General features: G+C 34.9%; 1 protein-coding gene across 1 annotated transcript in view; it reads right to left on the bottom strand.

The window, feature by feature from the left end:
* Positions 1–18,675, bottom strand: part of trh (PAS domain-containing protein trachealess) — a 236,811-nt gene that overhangs the window by 139,599 nt on the left and 78,537 nt on the right. The window contains exon 3 of the mRNA XM_077444969.1: positions 16,391–16,438. Coding sequence (XP_077301095.1) covers positions 16,391–16,438 — 48 coding nt within the window. The remainder of the gene's footprint in view (positions 1–16,390; positions 16,439–18,675) is intronic.

Below are 18,675 nucleotides of genomic sequence, written 5' to 3'. Positions count from 1 at the left end.
TATCACTAAAATCTAACTATACTTGTATACATATTGTACGCATGTACAAATGTAATACATACATATGTATGTACGTGTCAATGGATTAGTCGGTACCATATATATTTGATTTATCTAATTGATTCTTATTTTCATTGTCAGCTTCAAGCTAAAGTAATCGCTCACCTATACCTATTATATGCACGTATGTATTATTATCCTAAATTATGGAAAATAAATTTTCTAAGGTTGATTTCTTAAAATTAAAAAATTAAAGAATAAAATTGATTCTTTAATAACCACATTTTAAAATTTAAGGAAGATATTTATCAAATTAAAATTTTGATAATATTGGGTTTCCGAGATCGGAGTGAAAGACGCAGCGGATAATGGTAGAGGTTTTTTTATTGTTTTGATCCGTCGACCAGCCAGATCCGAACGATTAGTCATTGGTCAGCACAGTCATTGGTCGATGGGTCGCGAGACCTTCTTGGCTGTTGTTTACAGCTTGCTCATACTTGCTTGCTTGAGGCCTTTATGGCGCGAACGCGCGATCACGTGGTTAATTATGGTAAACCAGTGGTCCACCAGCACCAATCAACTAAACTGTACGTTACATTATTTAGCATATACCCAAATCAAATTACTATAGGCTATGTGAAAATCCGAAATAAATTAGTTCACCTCAAGCAATTGTTTTATAATTAAAATTTTTCCTAATGATTATGATATTTTAAGGCTATTAATTAATAATATAAAAATATGATATGTATATACTTAACGGCCCAGAGAAAGGCAAATAAGAACAAAATGACCAGTGCTGCGAGCTGAATATATTATACATAAAATAAATATGCATGGCATTTATTAAACACAGTTATAATATTTGTTATGAAAATTATTCTTCATGTCAGAATCAAACGACAGCAGTCATTATAAAATAAGTATGTAATTCTAAAAATCGGTATACGAACTTGACTTAATTGCTGGAAAGCACTATTTTCTTATGATTTTTTGTTTTGTTTATTTTATACAGTAGATATCATCCGTTAAAATAATATTTGAGAAATGGATTCCGAAATGTACATATATATTTTGCAAAAAAATATAATTATTTTCAGCACGTGCCACATTGCCCCTCCCTGAATCCACCGTTGCGTTCATAATAACCGTAAACATATGTAAAATACATATGCACATATATGTATGTATAATAGAAATAGAACAGCAATTACAGTTTCAATTTCCTACTGAATTATAAAATCATAATTCAACAATCAGCAGTGTTATGCTGAAATTACACTTAATTCATAATCCATTAAGTGCAAGTCGCTTTTAAACTATCATTATTTCAATGAAAATAATTATTGCATTATTCATCGGGAAGCTTGCTGCATTTCTATTCAAACTGATTGAAACTTGTCAGTTCAATCTCGTATTTCATGATTTCTAATCAAAAATCTAATTCTGGATCTTATGCAATACGCAAGACCTATCTCGACACTTTATATTATATTTCCAATAGTCCTCAAATTATCTAAGAATTTAAAGTTTTCAGTGCTATCGTTTTCCGTGCTTCCACCGAGGATAACTATCGATTTCCAATCGAGAAGAAACGAGAAATTGTGGTCACATTTTACACGGTCCAATGTGAATCCTACCGATAAAACCGGAAACGGATTCTAAACTTTCTGCTTCAGACCATAAAATCTTCGATAAACAATGCAAATATGAATCAACACAGAAAATCCACTGTATACACCTTTAAAAGGCCATTTAAAAATGCATGTAAGAACTCCAATTCATCGTTTTAGTATTTTTTTTATGCTGTACTGATTGAAAGAAATGAAAGAGAAAATATGGTTTGTCTTAATACGTCAATAACGATTTATGTGCGTATATATGTAGTATGTAATTAATTAATTAATTGTAAATTAAAATATTTTGAACATGGATCTTAACATATTTTTAATACGGTTAAAACTGTTCATCATTGAAAACCAAATTTCAGACTTTATTCAGTTAATAGCACTGTAAAAGCTTTTTTATTTCTTAACGAACCGAAATGCAACTCGTCATTTATTATTTTGTAATCGTATGACTAATTAAATAAATTTTTACCTTCTCTATGTACTTAATAATAATAGATGATGTTTTGTTATCATGCAAAAATTCAACCTCGTTTTCCAATGAATTCCACTTTTTCAATGAAATATATTCAAACTTTGGTATACTTAAAGGATATCACTTGTTTTTATCACTATGCAAGTTTTATAACCAGCAGCGTGGCTCGGTCGTTAAGCTTCTGCTTAACACTGAGAGGCGCCGAGTTCGATCCCTTGAGCTGACCTCGATTGAAAAGAATTTTTCTGAGTAAATCTGTAATGCTGCTGGTCAGACCAGGATTTGTGACTCCTGGTTGATCGTTTCCTATCAGAGTTTGCCAATTTTCTCTGATTTCATTGTTGAAACGATTCCCGATTAAAAATTGGCTAAAAATCCTTCCTACCCACTATGTCACCACTATTTGAGTATGATTAATGTAAATATTACAATAAAAATGTATGTACAATTCATAGATGTCTCGTTAATTGTCGAGTTTAAGTCAGTGTCTCGTAATTTAGCGACTTATATAATAAAAAATGCTGTATTGTTTGTAATTTGGCCAGGAAGGCGCATTGGGGTTTACCTGTAATGCCTTCCTGGTATGAAATAAAAAAAAAAAAATAAATAAATAACATGCAAAAGGTGGAAAAATATCAGAAAGACTAGATTTCCCAATATTCTATACTCTTAAAGGCTAACGTCAAACAAAATTTGAAACTCGAACATATGCACATATGTACGTAAATGTACATACATATATACATACATTTGTATGACGTCTGGACTTTAAACCGATTTTAAGTTTTTGGATTCAATTATTTCCTAAGCAACTCAATGGAACGAACTGAATTTACATAAGCTAATATTTTTACCCTAACCGCTAGTGTTTTGCTCTAAAAAAAAAAAATCGAGATTTTTTGAGTTTTTCTCCCAAAAAAGGAGACCTATAAGGGAAGGTACCACTTCCGGTCAACCAAAATTTGAAAAAAATAACGCCATAACAATAAGCACTTCAGTAACCGATACCGACTTTAAGTGTGATGTTATTGGCGATGTTTGAATTATATTAAAAATACACAGACATACACACCCATTTTTTCTAGTCCATGAAAACGTGATTAACGATCAATTCCGAGTTTAAATCAGTCAAAAACTCAAACTCAAATTTATAAAACTTCATCTATTGTTATTAAGTACATAGTTAAAGTAAAAATCGACCGATATTGCTGAATTCATCATAGAAAAGACGCCCTTGAAAAGCACGGACGAAACGTGTGAAATTTTCGAGACAATTCAATGGAACACTATTATGGAATGGGTAAGAATTTTCAGTTTGAGAGACGTGGAAATAGAACCTTCCACCGCCCACAGCCTCCCGCCCACCCCTCTCCGGCTTCCGTTTCCGGCAACCACCCTCCCGCCCGCCACCCCCAGAACAGCAGCAGCACCACCACCCCGTCTCATACCAAATAATAAACGTCGGTAAAAACTGGCCGGGGCGTCGGTTGATTTGGTATTCAGCTCGCGGCCGACGCCGACGCCATTGGCACACATAAACCCGGCGGCCATTTTGGAAAAGCGGGGTCACGTGACGGCGCCTCCGTCCCTGTCGCTCCCTGGGCACGTGAGCGGCATGCTCAAAGCACGTCCCTGTACTCTCCCGTACATATATACCCAGGATCTCGTGTCTGTGGAGGTCCGTGGGTGTGTGAGTGTGTTCAGGGACGCAGGTCACATAGGCCCAGGCACGGCTTCAGCTATTTCTCATTAAAACTTGCCGGGGAGAGCCCGGATCAGGCCCCCGGTAATTGCATCAGCCTCTCTGCCGTTCCCGTATCTACCGTTGATTCCGTAGCAAGTGTCTGGTATTTGAATGCCGTCGCCGGTTAGTGTGATCAACGATTGTATTGAAAAGTATGCCCGTAATGTGGTGAGAGATTGCATGCAAGACAAAATGTGTTTATATATGTACATATGTATATGGAGGCTTTTACGTACCAGCCTTCTTCGCCGGAAGAATGCTGTTGAGGGGGGTCTAAGAATCTCCTGCAAACAATTTTATAAAGAACGATAATTTTTCAAATCAAAACAAACAATTTAACTTAAGGTCGCAATATATGTACATTAAAGTATGAGAAATTATATACTAAGCATAAATTTATAAACCAATCGAGTTGAAATCATTGTGATAATATTAGAAAATTTTATTGAAAATTGATACAAAAAAATTAAAAATATTATTGAATAAATCATAATATTATTGTAAAAAGTATTATAAATAAAGCATAAACATATATATGTATGTATAAGTTTGAGCCTGTAAAATTTTTATGATTTTTTTTAAATTTACTTGGGAAAGGTGTCATAGCCGGTGGATTCAATTTTATATTTTTCCAAAATGTCGCTATCGGGTTGCCCCTGAGCGACATACGTATGATTTGACATACATATATAAACTTGTACATATATAAATTTTGAAATCATATTCAAATAGTGGTGACATAGCGAGTAGGATGGTTTTTGCCAATTTGATGAGGAACCGTTTCAACACTGGAAAACTCTGACTTGGAGTCATAAATATCCAAGTCTGACCAGCAGCACTACAGATAATACTAGGAATAAATTATTTTCAATCGAGGTCAACCCACGAGATTGAACTCGGCAGCCTCTCGGTGGTTAGCATTAGCGCAACCACCAAACAATGCTGCTGGCTTATTTGACTATTAAGAAGAGTCAACTTTAAATATAATAAATTAGTAAGTGATTTCTGGCTTATAAGGATATATTTAAGTATATAGCTCTAATCCAAAGCTGTACATGTCGGAATCAATTTGAAATTAAAAATTATTTAATTAAAATCTATTTTCAACACTTTTGTATCATATGTACATATGTATGATTAAAATGAATACTATATCACCATTACTTCAACGATTAATTGATTTGTACTATATTTAAATCAACGGACTTAGCCCACTAACATCATTCAGTACGAGTAAGTGTCCCAAGTCCAAAAATAGACTGGACCGATGCAAGTCTTGGTAATTTGGGAAAATATATGAAAACTTCGGCAACGGAACAAGATACAGACTCGCCTTGCCGGCTTAGACACACAGACCAGCGTCGGAAAATCGGAAAACTTCGGTAATAAAACATTCGAACGGAAAAGCGCTCGTGAGCTGAATAACCTTACCACACTGGGTACTTTCTTGCGTATTTATTTTGTACCGACAATTATGTATATTCATTTTTTATTGAATAAATTATGCGCAGACAATTTTAAACATCGAAAATGTAACCCTTTAACGGTCGTAAATTTCATGATGGATTATTTTCGCTCCAACCATATTGCAGATGCACCCCCCCGATCGTCCACTACCACGACGTCAAACTTCTTGCCAAATAAATAAAACACAAGTGTTGCCGTCCGGCAGTTTCCAGGGAACTTCTCGAGTAGTGAATATTTAACGAGATAAGTCCAGGTCTGGCTGACCGACCGATCGTAAAGTTCATTTTATCGACAGCCATAACCGGCAGTATAATTTTCACCCCCTGCCCCTTCTCTCCTCCAACTATATACCACCCCAAATGGATGCAAGTTTGACCCCTGCAATTCGGATCGATGCAGCGTCGAAGGATGTAATCAATCAAGAATTGAACTTAAGTGAGATTTTGATTTTTATCATCAGGAAAATTGTGGTCGAGTAATTAGCTAATAGCTTTTACATTTCATAATTAAATGTTCAAAAAATCAACTTGAGAAATTTAACTCAATCACCGTAAATATAATGAAAATAGTTCAAAAAAAGTTTGTCGGCATTTATTTATGGAAAATAAAAACATGACAACGTGATCAGTGATCCATTCTGAGTTCGAATCAGTCAAAATCGCGAGTTAGAATTTTCGCATGATCACAAAACTTCATCTTTTGTTACTACGTACATAGATAAAGTAAAAATGTTAGTATAATAGCTTGATAAATATACTATAGACTGTGGTGAAATCGACAAACTATGTAAATTCATAAATATTATATCAACTTTATCGTCAATTTTAAAATGAATGTATAGTATATTATTCCTTAGCATAAATCTCATATATAATTTCAAGCGAGACTTTTTAAGTATGTATGTAAGTATTGTTGGTTCGTAAATCCGTGACGTCATCGAACAAATGAATATTCAAATAAATTTAAATAAAATAAAACTATTCAAATAAATTTAATAAAATGTTTACTATTAGATTAGGCATGTTTAAGTGGTTTATATTACAAATACCGAGTGAAGCCGAGTAAAAACACTAGTATAATTACATTAAATTGAACTTTAAATGATGTACAATTTTGATAATATTCGATCTGGTCTTGTATAAATTGATTGAAGATAAGAATGTATTGAATTCGAAATCGTATAATAAACCAAAACTAACCTAACATAAAGGGTTGTAACTTGTATGGTTGTAACCTGCACAAAATTGTGAAAAAAACAAATTATGTACTTGTACATAGGTTACTGAACAAAACCTCAACTCGGATCATCAAACCGCAACACACCATTCGCACAGTTTTCCACGACCAACCACAGACCACTACATTGCGTACATCACTCCGATAGACCAATTTTTGAAAGCCGCCACGAAGGAATCCATCGAGTACGAGTGGGCGGGTTGTGTTGTCGGTGCGCGAGCACGTGGCGATAGCACGTGGCGTATGCGGTGGCACGTACCAGTCGGGGCATTACACGTCTTCGGAATTGGCGCGTCTCCGGCCAACGGGCCCTGAATCGACAATGACGCCGCTGAACTTGAAAACGAAAACGACGCCATCACGCGCCGCCACTGACCACTGCCTTAACAGACGGACGGTCACGGAGACGACGACAACAACCTCTCATGGGCGTCGATCACGTACGAAAAGTGCTACGCGACTCATCTGGCGCACTACCGTCACTCCAATCCACTGTTGGATGAAGGCCACTCCGAGCCAGTTTTATTCTGACCTATATATGGCTAAATCCGACATCAAACTACCGTCTAGTTTCGATCGGGTGCACTTTCTTGCACACGTTTAATAAATAATCACACCATTTAGCGCCAAATAAACATATCAGTGACAAGAATCTTCCATATTTTTGAATGGCCAATTATTAAAATTTAAATTGTTTATACCTAATTATTAAATTTTCTAAAATAAAATACATGGAATAAATGTGTTTTATGATGATTTTTTTTTAACTATAAATAAAATATAATCAACATATTAGAAAAGCCCATGATTTATTGATTTTGACTTTACATATAATATGATTCAATTTAATTACAGTCAAACAATTTATATTTTTTAATTACATCTTATCATGATGCCATTATGGATTTTATCCCTAAGCGACAACTGTGGTTTTAAACTTGTATATACATATATATATATATATATATATATATATATGGTTCGGTCTTTCGTGTCATGTGAGGAGGACGTGCTTCTGCGTTCCTCCCGCTATTACTCGCTTAAACCCGGCTATTGCACGAAATTTAACTTAACCATCTAATCACTTATTTTACTAATTGCATCCTAGTATAATTTAAGTGTAAAAATAAACAGCAAATCGGTCGTAAAAAGCGGTTTTATATCAGTTATTTCGAAAAATTTTGTGCTAATTTTTGTGTCAAATCGATGTCAAACGAGATACATCTCCCTACCTGAATACAAAAAAAGGGTCCTTCGCCAGCCAAGTCGGTCCCACAGAAGCAATAAATCTTCCACATAATTGCTTCCAGCCAAAAATCTTTAACGAACTTTACTTAATAGAATAATAGCAAACAGAAACGGTGTTTCCCAACTGTCTATCAGTTCTTTTTCATATTTAAATTATATTAAAGTAATTCGTGTAATTTTATATACTTTACTAAAGTTATTATTAAAATATTAAATTGCAAACCGCACTCACATATATAAATCCGTTGTCTCCAAAGAGGCGTCTCACGATAAAGATCTGTAAAAAAGTAGTATAACAATTGCTAATCTATTATTATCATAACTAACTACTTTCACTTACAAAGTAACCCTGTTAAATGGCATGTAATAACTCATAAGTGATCCAAGTGATACCTAGGATGACTATATGTCAAAGCTGACCACAGAGAAGAGTTTATGGCGGTAAGAACTCACTCCTTGAATGGAAATCTCTCTCAAGTACCGCCTTTTTCTCAACACATCTTGGATAAATGCGAGAAAAATAATATCCAAACCTCCAACAAGGTAAGAGTGACGATGGATGATAGCTTAGCTAATAGAAACCTGTATTTAGCCACGTACAATGTAAGAACGTTATCGAGTGAAGGAAGTGTGCTTGCATTAGAGAATGAACTAGAAAGTATCAAATGGGATTTAGTAGGACTTAGCGAAGTAAGACGAAAACAGGAAAACCAAATAATCCTAAAAAGTGGTAACTGTCTCTACTGGAGAGGGCTACCAAATGGTAGAATAGGAGGAGTAGGGTTTCTTATCAATAAGAGAATAGAAAGAAATATTATAGAAATAAACGACATATCGGAACGTATATGCTATGTAGTATTAAGAATCTCGAGCAGGTACACTTGTCAAATCTTCCAAGTGTACGCCCCCACATCTAGCCACCCAGACGAGGAAATAGAAGACTTCTACGAAAAACTACAGGGCGCATACGATAATAGCCGCCACCACTTTAAAATAATCATGGGCGACTTTAACGCAAAAATAGGACAAAAGGCAAACACAGAAAGAGCAGTAGGCAATTTTGGTACCGGCCAAAGAAACGACAGAGGCGATCGCCTCATAGAATTCGCAGAACACAACAGGCTCTTCATCACTAATTCATTTTTCAGGAAAAACACCAACAATAAGTGGACTTGGGAGAGTCCTAAAGGAGACAGAAACGAGATCGATTTCATCCTAACAAATGCCCTGCACTCCGTTAAAGACGTTAGTGTTTTAAGTAAAGTAGATATAGGCAGCGATCACAGATTAGTCCGTGCCAAGATGGCCATTAATATAAATTGCGAACGTAGGAAATTAATAAAAGGATGCAGTAACTCTCCAGATTTCGCTCAACTAAGGTCTAGGAAAAAGGAATTCGAACTCGAACTTGGAAATCGATACGGGAAATTAAACCCAGAAGCAGACATCGAGGAATTGAACACTGTAATTAGTTCGGTTCTAACCTCAACAGGTAAGAAATTAGGTGGTTTCAGGAAACAGATTAAATTAAGCAAAATTTCAGCGGAAACAAAAAACCTAATTAAGCATAAAAGGAATTTAGATAGGGATAATAATAAGCAAGAATACAATCTAGTAAATAAGGAAATTAAGAAGAGAATAGTCAGGGATGTCAGGGATTTTAACAGCAAGCTAATAGAAAATACCATTAAGAATAACCGTAGCCTGAAAAAGTGCAAACAGGATCTTTTCTTAGGCAAAAACCAAATGATCGCAATCAGATCAGAGAGCGGAGTAATAATTAGGAATAGAGAAGAAATCATAGACAGAGTTTACACGTTCTATGCAAAACTATACGAGAACGACAACGGCCAATTCCCCACTCTGGAATCGACACACGGCCAAAGGGTTCCTGCAGTATTGCCTAGCGAAGTAGAGGCCGCGCTAAAAACTGCAAAGAATGGTAAAACCCCAGGGGAAGATAATATTCCCATCGACTTACTAAAATGTGGCGGCCCCCCCCTAATTAATATCTTAGCTAGGCTTTTCAGCAAATGCATCCAGAACCAAGCTATACCAGAAGGATGGAATAACGCAACTATCATTTTAATACACAAAAAAGGCGACAAAAGCGATATCAAGAACTACCGACCCATTAGTCTACTTTCAGCGGTCTACAAGCTCTTCACGAAGGTTATTACAGAAAGGCTGAAGAATATCCTCGACGAGAACCAACCTATAGAGCAGGCAGGGTTTAGGGCAAATTTCAGCACAATGGACCACCTCCAAGTAGTTGGCGAACTAATCGAGCGCGCCAACGAATATCAACGGCCACTGTGCCTAGGTTTCGTCGATTATGAGAAAGCCTTCGATACAGTTAGTCATAATGCAGTACTTAACGCTCTAAAAACACAGGGAGTGCCGGAACCCTATGTGGGACTGTTAGCTACAATATATAAGAATGCCACAGCTTCAGTTAAAATTTTTTCAGGTACAGATAGATTTAGCATAGGAAAAGGAGTAAGACAAGGAGATACAATCTCGCCCAAGTTATTCAATGCGGTGCTTGAGGGAGTTTTCAGGAAATTGGATTGGGATACAGCCGGAGTAAGCATCAATGGTCGCTTTTTGAGTCACCTTCGGTTCGCAGACGATATAGTTTTAGTAGCTCGTGATTCAGCTGACCTACTTATCAGACTAACACAGCTGGACAGGGAAAGTAGAAAAGTAGGATTAAAAATTAACGTAGATAAGACTAAACTAATGTTCAATAGTTATTGCATGCCTGATAGCATCCCCTTAGATGATAAACCAGTAGAAGTAGTAAATAATTATTTATATTTAGGTCAAATAATTGACATGTCTGGTAGTAAATATGAAGAGATAAAGAGACGTATGAAATTGGGGTGGAGTGCATTTGGACGGATGAATGCTGTTTTTAAATCAAAAATGCCACTCTGCCTGAAGAAAAGGATCTTTGATCAATGCGTTTTGCCAGTGATGACGTATGGATGTGAAACTTGGACACTGAACGCCAAGATGCAAAATAAAATCCAATGCACTCAAAGAAGTATGGAACGCTGTATGCTTGGCATAACGAGGAAAGACAGGAAGCGGAACACGTGGGTGAGAAATATGACAAGGGTAGTGGACATAGTGGATAGAGTGAAGAGATTGAAATGGCAATGGGCGGGTCACGTAGCTAGGAGGATGGACGAAAGGTGGACAAAAGAAGTGCTTGAATGGTACCCGAGAGAAGGCAAAAGAGTAAAAGGAAGACCGCAAGGAAGATGGGTGAACGAAATTAGGAAAATGTGCGGAATGAGATGGATGAGTGTTGCGCAAAACAGAGACGAGTGGAAGCGTGTTGGAGAGGCCTTCATCCAGCAGTGGATGGCGAATGGCTGTAAATGATGATGATGATGATATATATATATATATATATATATATATATATATATATATATATATATATATATATATATATATATATATATATATATATATATATATATATATATATATATATATATATATATATATATATATATATATATATATATATATATATATATATATATATATATATATAAATTTAAAATCTTATTCAAATAGTACGTAGAATGATTTTTCGTATTTGATAAGAAACCGTTTTAACAAAGAAATCAGACAAATTGACAAACTCTGATGGGAAACGATCTACTAAGAGTTACACAAATATCCGAGTCTGGCCAGCAGTACAGCAGAAATACTCAGAATAAATTCTTTTCAATCGAGGTTTAACCCACAGATTGAGCCCAGGAACCTCTTGGTTGTTAGGATTAACGAAACTACCGAGCTATACTGCTAGCTATATTAACAATTTAACTATCGTGTCTCCATTTTCCGACAGCTTAGTCTTTTTTTCAACTAATTTAGCACACAGTTTTTATCAAATTACCAAAAGGTTATTTCCTTATAATTTTTAATGGCAAAAAAAACAAATTTTAATTTAAAAAGTTGTATACATATTTCATAGACTAATTTATTTAAGTTGAAGCATAAAGTGAAAGCATACCTATCTATAAAACCTTCTTTATGAACCACCAACCTTTCAATGGACTAAAAATTAAGGAATTCTTGTCAGCTCTGGTCTGACTAATAAACCTTGTAAAACTTAAAAAATTACTCTCTAATTAGGTTGACCATACGTCCTATTTTGGCCGGGAGAGTCCCGTTTTTTACGTGCTGTGCGATTGTCCCGTCGTTTTTATTTCATAAAACTGTTTTATTTGCCCCGTTTTATCCTTCCACTGATGCACAGAAGATTGTCTTTTATTTTTTCGATATTGTTTTAATTCCCACATTCTACCAAATCAATTTAATTCCCAAAAAAAAATATTATTACACACAATAATATCTATTCATTTTATAATAACTTTTAAATATTCTTTGCATGACTCATTTTACGGAAAAAAAATCGCATTGTTCTTAAATTTGTAAAGAATTTTAAATAACTGTAAAATACAATATTATGAAACTTTTCATTTTTAATTTTGTTTCATTATTGTATGTAGAAATATACTTTCTGGTAAAAATTATATTAATTAACAAAAGTAGAAATAAAAATTAAAGAAATAATAATTTGTACAATATTTTTATTCAAACCCCTTGGGCCTATCGGTTTTGCCGCCTCCCCCAAGTATATTAAATAAATAAATAAAATAAATCAAAAATTTCATATTATAATATTTTTGGACGTGCAACAACTTTTTTTTATATAAGATTTTTATAATTTTTTTGCGGAGAGTCCCGTTTTGAGTCCAAGGAAATATGGTCACCATATCTCTAATATGATTTCAACTTCTGCCGCAAAATATGCATACGTATTAAATGAGTTACTTTTCACTTATAAACCTCGACATTATTCAACCATTCCGAAGCCAGCTTAGTAAAAGTTGGTAGGCCAAATAATCAAATTCTATAAAATCAGTCCACCTGATTAATTTCCCAGTATTGCTATTCTGATTATAAAGTATTATATTTGTATATATGTATGTATACAATTTAAAGACAAGGAAACGTTCGATCGAAACCAGTATCGATCGCCAGATTCGGTGGCAATAACAACAAAGCATCATGAGGCGCTGCTCACGTTCGCAAACATTCAATAAAACGGAATCATCTTTGGAGGGATGAAAGAGGCGGGTGGGTGGGTGGGTGTGTGGGTAGGAGGGTCTAGGAGGGCCGGTCACGCTCGGTCCAGGACGTGCCCCTCTGGCGGGAGGGCCTTGGGCGAGGCGTCGGGACGCCCACGTACCAAGGTCCGCCATTACTGCGACGCTGCACGCGTACTCCAGTACTACTACCGATTTTCACAGACTCGTAAAACATCTACGACTTTGTATTTTCGCCATATCTATCGTAAGGGTATGTTTTCATTGTGCGATCGATCCACCGGAGTATGGGAAAGTTACATCTTGCAATTCTGAAACGTCTACGTAATATGTAGTAACAAATTCGCACTTCATACAAATATACATACATCCATACATTTATAAATTCACCGTTGAAAATTAAAAATTTAAATTCCACATCAAAATTAGAGTATAAATATTGTACTAATAAGTTTTGACATTCGTAAGTTCATTTGTAGGGTATCAAAATAGAGACTATCTCTTGCATGGAAATAATAATACTACATAATATCATTGAAAAGAGAATGAAGCTCTGTAACAATAATATTGCTTGGCTTGGTTACTTCAGAAGGCTATTAGTGAAAAATTGCTCGATAAGTTTCTTGTTACGAATTTTTTTGTGACAGGCGATGCTAAGAGTGTCTCTTCATATTTTCTTTCATATTCAGGGTCTTCATATTTTATGTATTCTTCATAAAAACCTCTATGATTCGAATTATATCGTTAAAAAATAAAAACATTGATAAATATCAACAGAAATAATTATTTTCGCGGGAAGCCCTTCGTGCATGTGCCTCACAGATGCGAGAGAAAAAGGGGGCATTCAATACGCTGCGCTCAGCGATTAGTTTATAAGTGATATCCGCCTTGGAATGACGGCTCTCTTTCAGCCGTTATTTTCTTAATTTCTTGCACTTATTTTACAATATTTGATGTTTAATACATGAGAAAATGATTTTTATAGCTAATTACAATAATTTACGTTTGCAGAATTTGCATTATTTTAACTTAAATCACACATTTTTAACTGGACGCTTGGAGTCCAGCACAGTGGCTAGTGGATTTTTTTTAGCACAGTAAGGCAAGTGTAGGAATGTGTATACGAGCAATTAATTGCTTAAGAAACCGAGAAATGTTCTGAGAAATAAATTGCTAATTGTTTCGACGCATACATAATGAGCTACTTTACAGTCAGTTCGCAGTATAGCAACAACGTTATGATGAAAAGTACTGTAAATAACCATAATAAATGAAATCCTAATTAATTCCAATGATATTTACAAAGCAAATATATAAGAAAATTGTGACATATAAACGAACTTTTGTCAAACAAAAAACTGATAATTTCATTTCTGAACAAAATCTTACATCAGGTTTGCGCGTAATTCGAAGTTTAAGCACAGCGGATGAATCCTTGATATTTGAGTTACTACAGGTAGCCCAAACAAAAACCAATAATAAAGTCATCATCTGTTGGACGACTGTGGCCATAGTTTCATTGATCCATCGTATCGACGAGCTACATCATCGGCACGTCCACGACAACAGATAAGGTCGAGGCAGCAATCGAAGCAGTTGCAATTTGTGAATTGGAGTACCCGATTTTCGGGTATCGGGTATTCAATAGGCGTACACCCGGACCCGGCAGGCACGTGCCGGTCTGAAATATGAAAGGTTGTTCACCCTGGACCGGCCAAATTGGGCATTCCCTATGCGATCCTCCAGATCAGCTGTATCACGGACCACCAGAACAGGGGTTGCACAGACTCCGAGGGGGAGGAGGAGGACCGGTCCGACACGTATTTAAGACGGACGTGATGGAGCAAAGTGCTCCAGCAGTTGCAGGAGCGACAGTGGAGACGAGGCCTTTTTTGGGGTCAAAACAAACAGGCGAAAACCTCCATTATCCGGCACGTGACGATTCCGGATCGAAGGCGCGAATGGGCTTTTGGGAAAACGCGGGATTTTCCACGACGAAATTGTGCCTAAGTCAATGCAGGCCCTTCATCTCCTTTGTGAAAACTGAAGGATGCTTAAAATCAATGAATTTCCTTACTTTCAGACTGTAATGATAACAAAGTCTACAAGCATAAGCTGTATGAACTATGCGCTTCAGCCTTACATATCGTTATCCAAAAATAAATAAAGTAAAAAAATACTATATATGTATGTATGTAGCTATAAAAGTGCACACATGTAGTGTGATGATCAATTAAAAAATGTCCGAAAAACTAAACGTCTTCGTATCAACTCGGGTACTAAAATATATACTTTCTCATATTCAATTTTCAATTTGAAGTACGAATTCTAAGATGTTTTATAAAAGTACATTTATTTGGAATAAAAATTGATATGTTTTGATGAAAACACAACAAAATCACACGAAAAATAGCTTAATGATAATAATATGTATGTAAAAAAAAGAAAGATTTTTAAAAATTTTTGGCTTATTTTTACAAGAATGAAAAACACTTAAATTGGCCGTATTGATCAAGCAGATATTTGTAACGAAGCGAGGGATTTTCTTCCCCTAAATTTAGTACTTTGACTGTGGTCACTCCCTAGCTAATCCTCAATTAGATACGCACTCACACAAACTGAATGGCTCAATTCAAAGGAAAACTCTAAAAAAATAAATCAAAATTCAAAACTAAAACTGTACACATTTATAAAATTTTATATATTGAAAACGTGTATAATAAAAATAAAGTAGAATAAAACATTTTATTTTTATACTGAAATTTACCAATATTTGGAATTGTTCAAATTTGCTTTTACTAAATGGAAAAATATTTTGTTTTTATATTAAAAAAAAAATCCGGTTGCGCCCTGCATATTCCCTTTGGCGGATCGCATTTAGCGATATTGTACCGATCCCGCATATCCCTTAATATAAATATTGGCGGGAAATCATCCCCTAATCATATTAGCTCTGCGCAGTAAAATGTAGGTGCCTATCTTCCAGCGAAAAACCCTCCTCATATATACCCTCATGTCTTTTTTTTACCCCGTCTCCAATTTACTTTAACCGGATAAAGAAAACCTAACCCCACACATATGATCGTACGGAAATCAGATTTTCTTCTAAAAATTTATTATAATTTAACGACATTGAAACACGGACCCCCGAACCACAAGATAATAAATGATGAGTGCTTTTTAACATTTTTTAATCTATTTGTAAGCGCCTAGTAAAAAGCTTTCAATCTAAACGTGTAAATAATTGATAGATGCCAGTTTATTCGAGTCGTTCGTACAACACGAACGGAATTAATTAACGCTCACGTACAGAGATGCTCAAAATATGTAAATAATCGCCACAAGTGTGATTAAAAAAATAGGAACTATCGCACATTATCCACATCGTTTCGTGTCAAATGTTAAAAATTTAATTTTTTTGCAATTTAAATTAGAAAAAAATTAAATTTGCACTCACCGCGCGTTTACTGATGTGGGATTTCCGACTTCGTCTACCGACGGTTTCCTGAAACAATATACAAAATGAACGTTTCAAAAAGCGAACTCGTTTCTATTTTAAATAGTCACTACTGTTTCGAGGACTCTTACATCCAATAATTATTGTTGATACTTCCGGGATGACCCGGAAACGGTGCGAAAGTTCCCGTCGGTGGACCAAAGTGAAACTGGCTATGGAAACCGGCACCGGGCGGCAGCGTATACATTATTATCACAATTTTATTTTATACAACGCAACAAATTACTATAATATTATCTCAAATCTGAAAGAGCAAATTGGAATATTTCAAAACACACTCTTACATACACATATACACGGGGAAAATGGTATTTTCTCCGGTTTTGTGCAACATCTCGAGACCTTTGCACCGCAAGCTTTGAAACGGTAAAACATATCCCACGAATATGGATACTTATATGTACATATATTTATACATGTGTAATCTATACCGACAATTATTATGGTGTTGTATGCGATATTAAGGCAATTTTAGTGTACTCAATTGTACAAAAGAAGATTGTTATTATTGACTCAATAGGTCACACGTAATGTATGCTGCTTGGCAGCGTTCAATTGCGCCATCCGTGCACATTTCGTAGACATCATGGACCAAAAATCTTGCATCTCGTGTATTAATAATTATAATTAAGAAAAATATAGACACTGCTTACAATAATTATTAACCATCACAAAAAGATATGCAATAATATCGTTCAATTTTATACCTATGCATTAAATAGATTCAAATTACAGTAATTTAAAAATGTAAAAGAGTTAGATGAAAAATACTCGAATCATACTATTTTTTTGTATTTTATATTCAGGTTTTAATAAATGAATATATAAATCGCATCATTTTCAATGCGAATTAATGATATTTACACATATCAAATACATATATATATGTACATATGTAATGTAAATTTAAAGTTGTCAGTAAGATAAATGTCACGCAATAAATGAGTTGGAATTTAAATAACTTGAATAAATATTTAAAAAATCCTATGTCAAACACGCTATCCAATAAAAAACTACATAGCACCATTTATATAATATCTTATTAACTTTTTGTTAATTTAAATTTTCACAGTTGATTCTACGTACGTATTATGGAATGAAACGCATCAAATATTTCACAACCGTTTAAATAAAGTTAAAAATCAGATTCGTCGAACATTATTGGCTATGGTCTATCCAAATCCAGACAATTGTTCGAAACGTTCAAAAGACCTAGTCGTTTACACACAAAAGGCGCGAGATTGGCGTAAAAATCACGGTCTCACGGTAACGAATCCTCCGTCTTATTTTATTTATTTTCAAATAGGTATCTAACAATTAAATTCCTCAATATAATTTCAAACTCTTCGACTCCGATCCAAACACCGCACTTTTATTATTTATCGAACGATCTTCACAAGATTCTCCTCTCCACGCTTTGATCTCAAATTAGTGTTTGCTTTGGTGGACACCGACCCGTTTTGTATTGATAAATATTCCACAGTCTACTATACTATATTTCTCGGACGCACTGTACTTGGGAGACTCGTTCAGACTAGCCAAACTACACGTGACTACCTATTATAATGATATATTATAATAGGTAATAATGATATATTATAATTTTGAATTAACACCCACTATTATTAAACTCATCAAATATCATTCATATTGAAACCAAAAAAAATGTCAATTGGCCATAACATTTTTCATGGCATCAAAAATGAAAACATTTTATTTTACTATAGCGATTGGTATATGTTATTTCAATACACTCATTCTAAATTATGAAATAAATGCACCAAGATCAAATTTTTCCCTAAATATTTACCTTTAGTAAAAAGTTATCAAAATAATCGAGGAAATGAGAAAAATTTACTTCCATTTATATACATATTTAAGTCCTAAACCAAATGTTTTATATACAGTAATACATATGTACATACAACCAATGGGGATTTATATGAGGGGCTAAACATTTTAGTATCGCAATTCGTACAGCGTGAACGACCTAACTATAAAACAACCTGCTGAGAATCGAATCAAGTGGCATACTGTTACGATCAAATCGACCATGTAAAGTCACGGTTTTACGATGATTCGATGAATTCAGAAGCCCGTCTTATAAACGGACGTATCCTTCGAAGTGCGTCTGTAACGCTTGATTAAGAAGCAGCATCACAGACATAAATACACACACACACACATAAATATACAGAAAGAGGTCTGGAAGAAAATGCATACAA

The sequence above is a fragment of the Arctopsyche grandis genome, chromosome 13 (assembly GCF_051622035.1).
Source record: "Arctopsyche grandis isolate Sample6627 chromosome 13, ASM5162203v2, whole genome shotgun sequence".
Lineage (NCBI taxonomy): Eukaryota > Metazoa > Arthropoda > Insecta > Trichoptera > Hydropsychidae > Arctopsyche > Arctopsyche grandis.
This window is presented reverse-complemented; position numbering and strand designations above follow the sequence as displayed.